The sequence below is a fragment of the Micromys minutus genome, assembly GCF_963924665.1.
Source record: "Micromys minutus genome assembly, chromosome: 1".
Taxonomy (NCBI): domain Eukaryota; kingdom Metazoa; phylum Chordata; class Mammalia; order Rodentia; family Muridae; genus Micromys; species Micromys minutus.
In genome coordinates this window covers 223,230,082-223,246,780 of record NC_137969.1, presented here as the reverse complement: position 1 = coordinate 223,246,780, position 16,699 = coordinate 223,230,082, and the positions used below count along the sequence as shown (strand labels likewise).

Here is a 16,699-nt window from a genome sequence, read left to right as displayed (position 1 = left end):
GTGCCAATATGTTCGAGTTTCTTTACCACTTTCTCTTTTATTAGGTTCATGTTATCTTGTTTTATGTGGAGGTCCTTGATCCATTTGGACTTGAGCTTTGTACAAGATTAGCGTGGATTGATTTGCATTCTTCTAGATGCTGACTGCCAGTTGAATCAGGACCATTTGTTGAAAATATTGTCTTTTTTTCCACTGGATGGTTTTGGCACCTTTGTAAAAAAAATCAAGTGACAAAAGGTTTATGGGTTCATTTCTGGGTCTTCAGTTTTATTCCACTGAACTATCTTTCTGTCTCTGTACCAATACCATGAAGTTTTTATCACCATTACTCTATAGTGTAGCTTGAGATCAGGGATGATGATTCTCCCAGAAGTTCTATAATTGTTGATAATGTTGTTTTTATTCTGGGTTTTTTATTATTCCAGGTACATTTGAGAATTGCTCTTTCTATCTCTGTGAAGAATTGAGTCTGAATTTTGATGGGGATTACACTGAATCTTCAAATTGCCATTTGCTAGGATGGCCACTTTTACTATCTTAATCCTGCAGACACATGGGGAGGACATTAGCTGAAATATCCAACAAAGAGAATATAGTACATGTAGAGACCATATCCAATCGATAGGCACAGCCCCTGGTTGAAGGATGGGGCCATCTACCCACCTCGAAAATATTAATTCAGAATTTCTCCTGTCAAAAGGAAATGCAGGAATAAAGAGTGGAGCAGAAACTGAAGAAAAAGCCATCCAGAGATTACCGCACTTAAGGATCCATCCCATCTGCTGACACCAAACCCAGACACTATTGCTTATGCCAAGAAGTGCTTACTAACAGGAGCCTGGTATTTCTGTTTCCTGAGAAGCTCTGCCAAAGCCAGACTAATATAGATGCTGACATACATAGCCAAACATTGGACTTGAATGTGGAAACACCAATGGGAAAGTTAGGGCAAGGACCTTAGGAGCTGAAGACTTGTAACCCCATAGGAAGAACAACAATAATATAAATCAACCAGATCCCCCTCCCCCGCAAAGCTCCCAAGGAGTAAACCACCAATCAAGAGTACACAGCTAAAGGGAATGGCCAACAGCTCCAGTCAATATGTAACAGAGGATTGCCTCATGTGGCATCACTGGGAGGGGAACCCCTTGGTCCTGTGGCTTGATATATAGGGTAGGGCACTGAGGCAGGAGTGGGTAGGTGGGTGGGGGAGGACCCTCATAGAGGGAGGGGGTGGGGGAAGAGGACTGGGGTTTGTGGAGGAAAACTGGGAGGGGGATAACATTTGAAATGCAAATAAAATAAACTGTAAAAAAATGAAAATATATGAAAAGATTTGATACTTCATAAGGATGAGATACTGGCATACATTGACTGTCACATAAAGGAAACATAGAACTTAATTTTAAATCTTTGAAATTAAAATAGGAGTTCAAAGATCACAAGAAAACAGTATACTCATTACAAATAAAATCACATTAGTCTTTTATCTTAGATTTCTACATTATATGTCTCTGTGATTTTCAGTGTGAATACAAGCAAAAATAATCTTTTAAAATCAATGCTAAAATATGTTAAATATGATAGAAATTCTATTTTAGTCTTGTTCTCTTAAAAAGAAAACGTTGATATTTCCGTACCTATATTATTACAATAAGAAGAATAGTAGGGGGCTGGACAGATGTCTCAATGCTTAAGAGCACTAACTGCTCTTCTAGAGGTCCTGAGTTCAATTTCCAGCAACCACATGGTGGCTCACAACCATCTGTAATGGATCTGATACCCTCCTCTGGTGTGTCTAAAGAGAGTGGACAATATACTCACATAAAAAATCTTTAAGTAAACAAACATTAGTAGGACAATCTAGAATATGAAGGGGAAAGCAGGTTAGCGGACGACACACTACTGAAATTTTAAAAGAACCAGGACTCCAATTTTAAGTCTATCAATATAAAAAGGAAAAATGCATTCCAAGTTCAGATGACTAGTTTATCAAATACATTAAAAAAGCTAATGAATAAGTCTGAACTCTTATTACATCAGGAATTCAATTAAGTTTTAACTGATAAGAGAAACTCTTGAACAGTATCACTACTAACTGAAATAAGAGAAAACAACAGTCAAATATTTCTCAGTGTATTTAAAATTATATTTAAGTACAACCTACTGAACATTTAACTCTATTACACATTTTATCTAGCTATTTTATTGTAAATTGTGAAAACTTATAACCACCTATGAATCTCAATGTCACTAAATTTAGTAGGCATTAATATTAAAGATATTTTCAAAGTATACTTATTTACAGATGATATATGTGTGACCCTTTTCAGCAAATGGCAGGGTACAAAACTAATAATCTAGGCATTTAATTTTTTAAAGAGTTATTTAGGGAGCTGGAGAAATGGCCCAGTGGTTAAGAGTACTGACTGCTCTTCTACAGGTCCTGAGTTCAAATCCCAGCAACCACATGGTGGCTCAGAACCAACTGTATGTAATAGTATCAGATGCCCTCTTCTGGTGTGTCTGAAGATAGCTCCAGTATACTTACATAAAATAAATAAATAAACCCTTTAAAAAGAGTTTATTTTATGTATGTGAGTACACTGTTGCTGTCTTCAAACACACCAGAAGAGAGCATTAGTTCCCATTACAGATGGTTGTGAGCCACCACGTGTTTGCTGGGAATTTAACTCAGGACCTCTGGAAGAGCAGTTATTGCTTTTAACCACAGAGCCATCTCTCCAGCCCCCAACTTTTAATTTTTTCTTTTACTTTATAGGTCCTTTGAGTAGATATTATGGCTCCAGATTTGAACCTATGTCTCACTGTGTTCATACATGTTTCCACTTTTTCTTTGGGTCTTGTTCTTGGTTGTGCTGTCCTACTTAGAGTCGTTGGATTTTATTTTATATTATCTAATTTTATTTTATTTTGTCATTATTTTTCAAACAAAAAGATACCTGTTTGTTTTCTAAAGAGATACAGAAAAGGATTGTAGGAACTGCAAAGAATTGGAGGAAGGAAACAATCAAAATAGAGTACATGAAAAACTTTTAATAAAAGAAAAACTAGAAAAGGAGACTATAAATAAAATATAAATTACTGTCACTGTCTTAGGACAGGAATGAGGTTTAAATAAAGAGAACTTTCTTTTGAAATGTATGTATGTGTAGTAAATAAATGTACATACACTTGTATATATGTGTAGGTTTTCTATATGCTTCTTTATGAAGTGCAGAGGATGACTTCAGATGTCTTCTATTGCTGCTTACTCTAATATTTGAGGCCTGGAGTCTTACTGAACCTGTAACACTCCCTTTAGATTAGGTTGGCCAGCCAGCTGGTTATGTGGCCCTCAGAATTCAGGCTATAATGAAACAGCACTGATCACATACAGCTTTAATCTCGATGTTGGCAATGCAAACTCATGTTGTTTAACCATTGAGCCATCTCCTCAGCTCAGAAAGAATTCTTCTCATGGAATCAGTGAGGCCCAGAGAAGTGAAAGGATTACTTTAAATACAAACATTATAACTTTGAACTTTTCTCTCCAAGAATTAGAATTGGAAGAAAATGTTTCACAACATGGTAGATGATACTAAAAATGTATTTCATTGGTGTTAAATTTTATTCCTCTCCTGGATTCCAATGTGTTTTCTGTGTTAGTTTAGTACAGAGACTCAGTTGATAAAGGGTAGACAGAATAAACAAAATTTCCCTCACCAAAAGTTGAATGAGTAAGACATAGTTTCATGCAATCAAAGTATTTTTATCCCTTATCTATTATTATTTTAAACATTCCAGTTCAAAACTCTTGAAGAGAAAGACTAATTCTAACTTTATTCCTTTAAGTCTTGGCATTGTGGTATAGAATTAGATTTAGCATCAACAGAACAAGCACACATATGAACTCACAGAAACTGAGGCAGTATGCACAGGCTAGGTAGGTATCCGCCTACACTATATGGGGTCTTAGAGCTGAAGGCTCAGTGAGAAACAAGCTACTCTTAAGGGTAGGACTACATGCCTAGCAGTAGATAAATGACCAAGAAAAAACAAACTCAAGGAGATCACTGGAGGCTCCTTGCCTCATTATGTTACCTCAGGGTTGTTTGTTCATTCACAGACATACATGCACTTGCACGCACACACAAACATGCATGTTCTCTTCCTCCCCAACAGATCCTCTGCATATATATTATGACTTCCAGTTTAGTGTTTTAATGGGGCTTTTAAGTATATAATTGAGAGAGTCTCTGTATCCATATCTGTTTCTTGTGTCTTTCTTTGGGTTCTTTCCTTGCAGTGTTGTCCTATATCAACATGTTAGTTTTATTTTATGTTATGTTGTTGCTCTCCCTTAAAAGCATATTTGTTTTCTGACAGACAGAAAAGGAGTAGATCTGGATGAGAGAGGAAGTGGGGAAAAATGAGAGTACATGGAATGGAAATCGGGATATATTATGTGTGAAAAATTATTATCAATAAAAGAGAAAAAGTAATTCAGCTTAGATCACACTGTGATACACATATACAAAGTGTTATAATCCACAAACCACGAATCTGTTTTAGGAAAGTCTTTGTAAGTACATTTCGTGTCCAGGATGAAAAACCATTAAGTTACAATTCTAATTCTTCTAAACTTTAGAGTTTAAATATAACGGTTTCCTCATTTTTGTCACCTTTTTGAGACCTTGCCTTTCAAATGACTCTCTTCTCTTAAATTAACACTACACACCATTCTGTTGTTTAAAACAAACACATGAACAACCCACCCACCCAAAACTTTACCTTTTTTAGTACTACTTTTGCTGTATCTTAAGCACTCAAGACCTGTGTAACATCACTCTAGTTTTTTTGTTGTAACTGCTATTTTTTCAAGACAGGTTTCTTTGTAGTCATGGCTGTTATAGAACTTGATTTTGTTATAGAAATTGATAGACTAGGATGGCATTGACTCACAAAGATTCACCAGTGTCCGTCTCCTAAGTGCTGAGATTAAATATGTGCCACCACACCTGAATCTCCTAAATCTTAGAACTTGGCCTTTTATAGCTTGTCCAAAATTTATTATTTTCTTTTAATATCACAGTATCTTGGACTTACTGAATTTTCATGCATTTTATACAGTTTTCCTGAACTCTTTGCTATTAATTTATTCCTATACATACTTTGGTTGATAGAGCAAAAGGAACAGGGAAAACAAAACAAAATAAGACACTTGTATACCAAAACTCACAGCAATGCTGTTGCTAATAGCCAGAAGGCACAAACAACCCAGTGTTTACTCAATAGTTGAAGTGATAAACTGAGGCATAAACATATAGTTGAAAAGAGGAATAGACCTCTAACACATGCTACAACATGGAAGCTTAGGAACATTATGTTAGGTGAAACAAGACAGAAGTACAAAAAATTCTGTTCTGATTTAGATAACTTACCTACAATAGGCAAATTAATAAGACAGAATATAATGTTTGCCAGGGGCAAGGAATGGAATATTGGACATTTTTATTACATATATACATACACATATGTGTGTGTGTGTGTGTGTGTGTGTGTGTGTGTATTGGATGATTCTGTAAATGGTGATGGTGACTGTAAAAAAGCCCCTGAAAAATGCTGATTTTTATACTTCTGTGGTAAGTTTTAAGCAATATATTTTTTCTTTTTTTTCTGAGACAGGATCTCATTGTGTCTCTCTTGGCCTGGCCAGGCCCTCACTATGTAGACCAGACTGGCTTGGCCTCTAAGTCATATATACTACCTGCCTCTGCCACCCTAAAGCTTGGCATGCATATATAATATATATATGTATATGTGCGTGTGTGTGTATGTGTGTGTATACACATACATATAATATATGTGTGTATTTATGTATGTATATACATGTGTGTATATTATATTCATATTTTATTAAGACAGAAATCTTAAAATTTAATATAAATACTTATAATTTTTACATCATTTCAAGCATAATGATGCAGCAAATAGAAAGGACATTTAAAATTTACACACACACGTGCACGCACTTGTGAACATCCTACTTTACATTTTTTTTAGACTTATGAACTCTACAGAATTCTTCACCAATTCTCATGTTTGGCTTTTCATGTCAACATAAGATTAAAAAATATACATTACAAAATATTTTTAGATGCCAAGTACAAACTCTACCCTCGCACAAGAAAAGAAGTTACAAAGGAGGGAGAGATGAAAACATCAGAAAGATTTATAACAGTATTATTGATTAAGTTATGAGAGGAAGAAAATATATTCTTCTAGGAAAAAAAATGAGCAGAGCTGAAAACTACTCTAATCAGAACTACTAAGAAATACAAAATAATTAAATATTTTCAAGGTAAATTTTTTCTGTTAATTAAAAGGTAAAATTAAGCAACTGTCTTCATGAAACCTTTGAGAATTATGTAAAATAAATTCAGAAATAAATTTATAATATGGAACATTATTGAAAGATCCCACACATAAGCAAACAACGTGCATTACATATGATGCTGACAGGTAACCGAGGTAAGAGTGATGCGTGTTTTAAACGTGTCATCACAAAAGAGAAAAATGAGGACTTGTACTACAAGCAAAAATAACAGCTGATCATTGAGCTTTGAGTCATTTTAAAGTAAACTGACCTGGGCTGTTAAATAACAAATCATTTTTTATTTCTAAGACTTAGTTGGACAATACATAGGCAAATTTTCCTTGGAAGTAACATCTGATCAGTGTTAAAGACAACAGGGAACAATGGTGCTAATTCATTAGAAGCAGAGAAATACAAAGGGAGGCAGTAGGAGCAAACCAGCAAGTCACAAATTCACTGGGGATGAACGCCAGGTCTCAAATAAAATAAGGGTGCAGCCAAAGGAAGCAAATAGGAAGATGAGGCAACAGTCAGGCAACCTAGTCAACAGTCCAATCCAGAGGGACAAGGCATTCAGAAACGAAGTGCTAAATAATCTGTACCTACTTACACCATTGCAAGCATACTGGGCAGGGCAAAATCAGGCAGGCAGATGATAGTAAACTTAGTAGGCCACAATATAGAGGTATGTGGTGGGGAGCAGATAGACAATGCTGGGAGTCTGGATGCTAAAATAGCAGATGGATATGGAAGTACCAGGGCATTTGCTGATGGATAAAGCACCAATGAGTAAAGAACACAAATTATTCAGCAGATCAAAATAGGTAAAAAGTGGAGAAAATCCAAAAGTAATCAAGCAGAAAGACAGAACAGTAGAGAAGCAATGGCAGATCATCAGAAGCAGCTGAGTAAGGTAATGACAAGCTCTCAGCAGGGGAACAAAACACCATTCAGGAAAAGATGAGGCAAAGCAAAAAGTCCCTGAACTGGGTATCTTCCATGTAAGAAATAATGCATAAACTGCACATGAAAATTCACAAGAAATAGCACACAAATGGAAACAGCAGATGAGTTTAAATTCTATTGCCCAGGGATACAGAATTACCCTAGAACATAGATAGATACGTAACAATCCACAAGGAAATTAAATAAATGGGAAAAATGGGTCAAAGCAGGTTTTTTGTTTTTTATGATGGGAAAATAAACCAAAACACTAAAAAGTATTAATCTGAAAATGATTGGCTGGGATTGAAGTCTTCGCTTACCCCTTTCTGGAGCCCACAAAATGGGAATGTTGGGAATTTCTGCAGCAGAAAAACAGAAGAGAAAAGGGATTTCTGATTCCCAGTTTGAGGAAAGCAGGTCAAATTTAGGGCTCTATGAACTGGTTCAGGGAAAGAAGAACCAGCCTGAACCTTCTCTTCCTCAGAATCAAAGCACTTCTGAGGTCTGAGAAAGGTTTAGGGAGCCCTCACCCCATCACTCCCCACAACCTCCCCTTTCACACTTACCTCCAGTGCACAGTTTCCAGCAAGGAGGTACTTGGGAAAATTCACATCAAGGTAAAATTTGAGGATGGCCAACTAATGGTATTTTCTGTGCAGGTCAAGGCTTTAATTCAGTGAGATTCCTTCTATTCTTTAGCAGTGGGGATAATTTCTAGAAACTCCCTATGTCTTTAAATTAGATTATGAAAAACCACCAGGGGCAGTAATACAATAAATATACATTAATTCTAAATAACACCTAGGTAATCTTATCAATTGTCATGGATTTTAATTTATATCCATGACTCGAAAATTCTTCAGACATTTGCTTTGAGTTCCTTGGCAATTCATATTTCTATCATCAATGTAAAAACCCCAATTTAATCCCCTAGATTTTCCTTTCCGTTAATATTTTTCATTTCACTAAATGGCAATACATTCCTTAAACCATTAAAGCTTAATCCTGCCTATTTTACTTGGCTTCTCTCGTTCTCTTTTTTCATCTGTTACTTCTTTCAAGGTATATCAGTTGGCTATGCATGGCGACCTTTTAATTCTAGCACTTGAGAGGCTAAGGCAGAAGAATCCCGTGTTTATGGACAGCCAGGGCTACACAGAAAAACTGTCTCAAAACTAACTTTTTCTCCCCGTTTCACCTGTCTCCTCTCCTCTCCAATTCACAGATTTATGTTCTTTCCCCTCCTTCTTTTGATCTAAGTCACTCTTAATTTTTCACCTATACTATTTTAATTGCCTTATAACTGGTTTCCTGTTAAAACATGAACCAGTCATCCCACACCTCTACACAATCATTTTACATGTTTCGTTCCTCTTTCCTTCTTTAGGTCATTACTTGAATGTCATTGTCCTTATAGATGGCTTTATTTTAATTACAATGAGTTTTCCTGCTTATACTATTGATCATCTTCTTTCCTGGGTTTATTTTTATTCACAGAACTTATCTCTAGTTTTATATACTATTAATTTTCTTAGGCTTTTGCTTCATCTTTAAATCTGTATATGAGAAAATTTACTAAGTTGATTGCAAATTTTTATATCATTATAAAATTCACGGAGAACTTTAGCAAAACTTAAATTACATCTATTTATGCTGTATTGTGTGTGTCAGGGAGAGACTGCATACACACATGTACACACATATGCACCTAAATGACAAGATTCTTGCTGGACTCTTCAAAATTCTAAACAAAAGCTCTCAGGAATGGTGGCACATGATTTTTCCCTCTGACACATCTCAATGGCCCAACACAGAGACTTCTGTTTATTCCTGTATCCTCATGAAAAGTACATGAATATATAACATGAATTAGACAATTCGAAGTAGCATAAATTTCTTGGGAAAATTCATTTTCGTGATCGCAGAGTTTCAGAGTATACTGAAAGCTCACACATAATTTTGAGTTTGTAGATTAGCAGATGAGATTGCTAATAGAAGAACTTTATTATTAGGTTAGTAAATTGCAGCCTAGAAGCTGGACCCTGTCTATTTCCTGTTTTCTCATCTTATAGAGAATCTGAGATTCATCTTTACATTTCAAACTGATTCAAAACAAATCAAAAGAAGATCATTTCAGACCAAGTAAAAATTATATATGGAGATACAACTTTAGTGCTTACAATAATTTTATAAAGCATAGTCAGCATCAATAACAAACCTCTTTTGATTATTTGTTCTCAAATAATTTATTCCCTGTGCTGACTTGAGTATATCTAGCCTCTTTTTCTCACCCAAGTATTCCTTTTCAGTAGCCTCTGGGAATGCTAGCCTAGTGGTCACAAATTCCTTAAAATTGTTTTTATTATATAAAATGTTTCTTTCTCATTTGATTATGGTGATAACCTTTCTTGATATAGTAGTTTGGACTGGCATCGGTCTTCTTTCAGAATTTGTAGAATTAATTCTGATGGGTAGATTAGAACTGCCTTTATATGTAACATGACTTTACTCTGTTGCAGCTTTAAATACCTTTTCTCATTCTGTATATTAAGTATTTTGATTATTATATGACATGAGACTTTCTTTTTCTGGTCTGGACGATTTGTTCTTCTGCTGCCTCATATACCTGGATGATTATCTCTTCCCTTAGATTTGGGGATTTTTCAATCATTTGTAATACATATATCTGCTTCTATGCTATAGGGATGCCAGTCCTGGGAAACTATGATGTTTCAGAAACTATATAGTTTCTGAAAATAACTTGCTATCTATATTTAAATATACATTTAATAATGTATTCTGAGATATTTTATATTTATAAAGCAGCATAAAGATAGAAACATATATGCTACAACAAATTGTTAATACTATCAGTGATGTACCTTCAGGCGAAGGTATGTTTATACTAGAACTTGCTTTGAATATTATATAAAACCAGTCCCTCATTCTTCTAAGAAATATTTATTTTTGACAGTGATATTCATCTTCCCCAAGTGTCCCACCTGTAGGACTATGTATCAAGAAGCCTTGAAAATGGCAAAAGGCAGTAAATGGAAAAATGTAAATAGGATTTATAAACAGTTTCACACTTGTCATATAATTATCCAAACTTGTAACTATCCTATTTATAATAATGCATATGGTGTAATCTCTTTTAGACTTTACCAAAAGAATTATCACTAAATAGCCCCATTATACAAGGCCTACCTATGAAATGGAGATATATTATAGCAATATATTATAGGTATAGTATATGAAAGAGATACAGTGATAAGGACACATTTTAATATTAAAAATAACCACATTTTTGTGCATTTTACAATTTTAGAAACTTTTTTTACCTTAGTTCATGCCAATTGTTATTCTATACTTTGTAAAACTCTATTTAGAATCACTTCTTAATAAGTAGTGGCTGATCATTTTCCTGTAAAAGGTCCATCCTGAGAATTATTACATACAAGAATATTAAGTTATTTGCTGCAAATTGATTGGAAGTAGTGAATAATGATATAAGGGGTAGACAACAAATATGTTTCGGGGATCCATCACTATAGTTTCTTCATTCATTAAAGATATTTATTTTTATGTAAAGTAGACCTTCTAGAATATTTACCTGGTTCTGTGTTTTTGTGTTTACACTTGATCACTCTTTTTCAGTGTAGTTAAATAGGTAACAGTAAACTTTCAAAAAGTTTATTGCTTTCTTCTAAATATCTTTTGAAGAAACTTATATCCATTTTAACAATTCTTATCTCTGTGCCATTAATAATTGTTGGCATTGAAAATCCCACCACATAAGGTACTTCTCTTTCATTTTTTATAAGGATTTCTTTCATTTTAGTTATATATATGTAGGAGTCACAGGCAGTTGCTGAGTTATCCAATAAAGAAGGAAAACAAGATCTTAACCCCTGAGCCATTTCTCCAGGCCCCTTCACATTTAATAAGAACTATGCATTTTGTCATCTTCTATTATAAAAAAATAACAATGACACAATTATTAGAATCATCCCAAATAATTGTTTCTGATCCAGTTAATTAATTCGTATCAGGTCTTTATAATGGAAAAATATAAAGTCACAAATATGATGTCATTTAACAAAAGTGATACTATTTTATGTTCATTGAAATATATATGTGTGCATCCCTTTGTTGTAATTATACTACATTGTGTGCAGGAAGCAATATTATATTTTATAGATGGGTCTATAATATAGACATTAACTTATTCTAGTCTGTAATAAAGGCATATTCTCAAATTGTTACAACAATGACTAACTATATCTCTAGTTAAATTTGACTTTAGTGTTAATATGAATAGTGTTAGTGTTTACTGGTATTTTGTTTTCAATTATTTTAACATGTACCTTGTAAGACTAATGTTTACTGTTATTCTATCCTCTGATCATTTGAACAGGAATGTGCAAGTGCTGGAAAGCAATTCCACACATTTGCATACTCTAATAAATTCAAGATAAAATATGCATTTAGAAGGTTCACTCTGTTTGCTTTTCTCTTTTACAACTGTACAATTGATACTTAAGTTCCTATAATGCTTAGCCTTTCTTTTTCCGACAGCGAAATCTTTTCAGGATTTAATCAACCAGTATCCACTTATAGTTTAAGCTCAAGTTCTATTGATAGTACAGATAGATTAAAACAGAAATAAGAACAGTTGTACAAGTGTACAGTCTCGGATCCTCGGGAGGTTGAAGCAAGGAGACTGGTTTAGCTCAAGCGTCCTAAGCCGGCCTAGGTAAACATGGATGACATGGTGAGGCAAGCACTACTTTGAGAGCTGGCTGTTTTTTGGGTATGGTTTCATCTCCTAAGAGTTCATATCTTAGAGCCTCTCATTAGTGGGGTGATACTCAGTAATAATACAAAACTTTTAAAAAGTGGGACCTAATGGGAGGTTCCGAGACTATGGATGGAACTGTCCTCAAAAGGAAGCTTTAAAAGCCCCTGTACATCCCTTTGCATTCTCGCAAGGTTGTACTGTTCTATAAAACTGATAATATGAATTCTTAATCTCACATTCCTGTTAATATTCTACCCAATATTAGACTCTCATTAAAGGACAAATTGATAAGGCTACATGATCTTGTACATTTAGTCTTCTACACTATGAACTAAATAAAAATTGTTTTAATAAGTGACCTAACTCTGGGTGTTTTTTTTATTAACAAAATATGTGTATAAAATAGCTTTTTATACTACCTCAGATAATATACTTATTCTATGAGTTAATCTTGAATCTTTTATGTTCATCTTGAACATTAAAAAACTAAGTACTGACTGAATATTTTTCATAAGCTGTATAAAGACACATACTAGTAAAAGCTGGTTCTCAGAATTAAACCTACAAACAAAACAGGAAAATCTTTTTTGTCCTTATTGCTTTATAAATAGCTACATAGGCAACACTACAAATCTAGTAAGAACTCCAATTAGAAAGTAAGCATACCATAATTTTGTATGCTATCTCTTCCCTATAAAGGAACTGTGAAAGCTTAAAACACATTTTTATATAGATTAGGTGTAATATTAAGGTATGTATTTTTAAGTAAATTAAAGACATAGTTTTATTTGTGGACTGTTTAAATATAAAGTGTTTGAGATTACCTCATTTTCAAAATTCTGATATGAGGCAATGTATATTTTTTTGTTTTAAATTATACATATTGAAAACCAGACATATTGAATCTAATAAAAAAGGAAGTGGGAAAGAGCATCAAACTCATTTTTGAGAACTTTATGAGAGTATATTTTCATAATATTCACCTCCAATTTGTCCTCTTAACTCCTCTTAGATCCACTCCTGCCCCTATCTTGAATCACTCCCAATTTTCATGCCTCTTTCTTTGTTAACTTCAATAACCTAGCAAATTCATTTGTGCTATCTATTTACTTCTAGGTATTTTCAGATTCGTTAAAGCACCATGCCCAACCTACCAAGGGCCACATCCTTAAAAAAAAAAAAAAAAAAAAAATAGTTCCCCTTTACCAGAAGCTATCAACTGTCCATATTTCCTCAGTTAAGGGTTGGGGCTCATTAACTCTTCTCTTCCCCCTATTATAGTATTATTCTATTATACTGTTTGTTAATAGGCTTGATCTTATGCAGGTCTTGTGAAGAGAACCTCACCTGCTATGAATTAATGGGTACAGTATTCCTGTTATTTTCAGGAGACACTGTTTAGAAGCAATGTATTTTTTCATCTTTCATGTTGCAAAGTTCACTAAAGCCTTACAATTTGATGGTTTAAATGAAAATAAGGCTAACCCCCTTACTAATTCATGCATCTAAGTAATTGTATGACTTTAAAGGTATAGAATTAAACATAAATTTTATACCTTTTTGTCTACTGGTCTTATCTTATAATTGGTCTTTTTTATGAGTAGGCTGAAGACAAGGGATCAATTCTGAGAAAGTTTGTGGCTGGTGGGAAAAAATTAATAAAAGGATAATATACAGAGTAAGAAGACTTGGGAAAAGAAAATTGTAGCATTCCTCAATCTATTATACAAAATAATTTCATTTATGTACAGCAAAGAGTTGAATAAGAGCCAGTTGCCTATTTATTTTAAAATGTATGGGTTTTCAATCAACTAAAATTTTCTAGCAAAGAACAACTAGGTGGAAGAAATACTAATTGAGATGTTTAAGCAAAAGTTGGGGAATGATAAAAGGAACACGTTCAGAATTTGAAATTGAAGGACCTTAGTTTCCTCAAACTGTTATACTGTGATTTCTTCAGTCACAAAAAGGAATTTTATATAAAATAATAGGTATACTAGACAAGAAAATCATTATTTATCGATTGTCTTGATCCTGAGAAGCACTAACTTAACTTCACAAACAAAACAACAAAATTGAACTGTGGTACTTCCAAGCAGCTTAAATTTTGTACACAAATAATTGTAAGAATAGTTACTAGGCTAGAAATTAACTCATACCTAGGTCTTCATTCCTAATGGGCAAGAAATAACTTTAATTTAGAGTTATGATTATACATGCTGTACTTCCATTTTAAAAGTAAAGATACAGTCCCATAATCCCTAAAGAAATAGAAGCAGTCATCAAAAACTACCCAACTACAACAAAAAAAGCCCAGAACCAGATGGGTTCGGTACAGAATTCTATCAGACTTTCATAGAAGACCTAATACCAATACTCTCCAAACTAGTCCACAAAATAGAAACAGAAAAACCACTACCCAACTCATTCTTTGAAGTCACAATTACACTCATACCTGAACCACACAAAGACCTAATAAAGAAAGAAAACTTCAGGCCAATTTCCCTCATAAACATAGAAGCAAAAAATACTCAAAAAATTCTTACAAAATGAATTCAAGAACACATCAAAATGATCATTCAACATGATCAAGTAGGCTTCATCCAAAGGATGCAGAGATGGTTCAATATTGGAAATCTATCAACATAATCCACTATACAAACAAACTAAAAAAAAAAAAAACACACATGATTATCTCATTAAATGCTGAGAATGCATTTGACAAAATTCAACACCCCTTTATGTTAAAAGTCTTGGGAAGATCAGGAATTCAAGACCCATACCTAAGTATAGTAAAAGCAATCCACAGCAAACCTGTAGTCAACATCAAACTAAACAGTGAGAAACTTGAAACAATCCCACTAAAATCAGGGAGACTAGACAAGCTGGACTACTCTCCCCCTACCTATTTAATATAGTACTATAAGTCCTGGGCAGAGCAATTAGACAATAAAAACAAATAAAATGAATACAAATCAGAAAGGATGAAGTCAAAATATTAGTATTTTTCAATGACATGATAGTATACTTAAGTGACCCCAAAAATTCCATCCAAGACTTTCCTATAAGGTTTAGCAAGTGGCTGGATATACAATTAACTCAAACAAATCAGTAGCCTTTTTCTACTCAACAGATAAAAAGGTTGAGAAAGAAACTAGAAAAATGACACCCTTCACAATAGTCACAAACAATATGAAATATTGTGGTTTGATCCCAACTAAACAAGTGAAAGATCTGTATGAGAAGAACTTCAAATCGCTAAAGAAGAAAACTGAAGATCTCAGAAGATGGTAAGATCTCCTATGCTCATAGATTGGAAGGATTAACACTGTAAAATGGCTATCTTGTTAAAGGGAATATACAGAGTCAGTGCAATCCCCATCAAAATTCCAACTCAATTCTTCATAGAGTTAGAAAGAGCAACTTGCAAATTCATTTGGAACAACAAAAAACCCAGGATAGTGAAAACTTATCTTAACAATAAAAGGAATTCCAGGAGAATCACCATCCCTAACCTCAAGCTGTATGACAGACCAAATGTGATAAAAACTGCATGGTATTGATACAGAAACAGGCAGGTAGATCAATAGAACAGAACTGAAGACCCAGAAATGAACTCACACACCTATGGTCACTTGATCTTTGACAAAGAAGCTAAAGACATTCAATAGAAAAAGGACAGCCTCTTCATCAAAAGGTTCTGGTTCAACTGGCAGTCAGCATGCAGAAGAATGGAAATCAATCCGTTTTTATCTCCTTGTACAAAGCTCAAGTCCAAGATCAAAGATTTCCATATAAAACCAGTATACTGAAATTATTAGAAAAGGGATTGGGGAAGAGCTTAGAATAGAACACCATTGGCTTATGTTCTAAGATCAAGAATCAAAAAATAGATGAACCACATGAAATTGCAAAGATTCTTTAAGGCTAAGGACAGTGTCAAGAAGACTAAAAAGCAGCTAACAGATTGGGAAGGATCTTTACCAATCCGACATCTGATGGAGGGTTAGTATCCGATATATACAAAGAACTCAAGAAGTTAGACTCCAGTGTAGGGGAATGCCAAGGCAATGGGGTGGAGAGGGGGATCAGGAGGCAGTGCACCTTTGTGAAGGCAAATGGAGGGGGTGGAAGGATGGGAGCAGGGTGGGGAAAAGGGATAACATCTCAAATGTAAATAGAGTATCTAATAAAAAATTGAAAGAAAAGAAACAAAAAAATAAGTTAGACTCCAGAGAATCAAATAATCCTATTAAAAAACGAGGTACAGAGCTAAACAAAGAATTCTCAACTTTAGAATACTGAGTGGTAGAGAAGCACCTAAAGAAATGCTCAACATCCCTAGTCATCAGAGAAATACAAATCAAAACAACCCTGAGATTCCACCTCACACTAGTCAGAATAGCTAAGATCAAATATTCAGATTACAGCAGGTGCTGGAGAGGATGTGGAGAAAGAGGAACACTCATTCCTCCACTGTTGGTGGGACTGCAAGCTGTTACAACCACTCTGGAAGTCATTTTGGCGGTTCCTCAGAAAATTGGACATAGTATTACCTGAAGACCCAGTTACGC

At 34.3% G+C, this 16,699-nt stretch overlaps 1 protein-coding gene across 8 annotated transcripts in view; it reads right to left on the bottom strand.

Annotated features, from left to right (window-relative positions):
* The window catches only part of GPHN (gephyrin), a 448,543-nt gene that overhangs the window by 285,850 nt on the left and 145,994 nt on the right, over positions 1–16,699 (bottom strand). For 4 of the 8 annotated variants that reach the window (XM_080942493.1, XM_080942494.1, XM_080942495.1 and 1 more), the window contains exon 5: positions 7,645–7,683. The exons of the other annotated variants lie outside the window; for them this stretch is intronic. In XM_080942493.1, the coding sequence (XP_080798619.1) occupies positions 7,645–7,683 (39 nt within the window). The remainder of the gene's footprint in view (positions 1–7,644; positions 7,684–16,699) is intronic. 8 annotated transcript variants of the gene reach the window in all.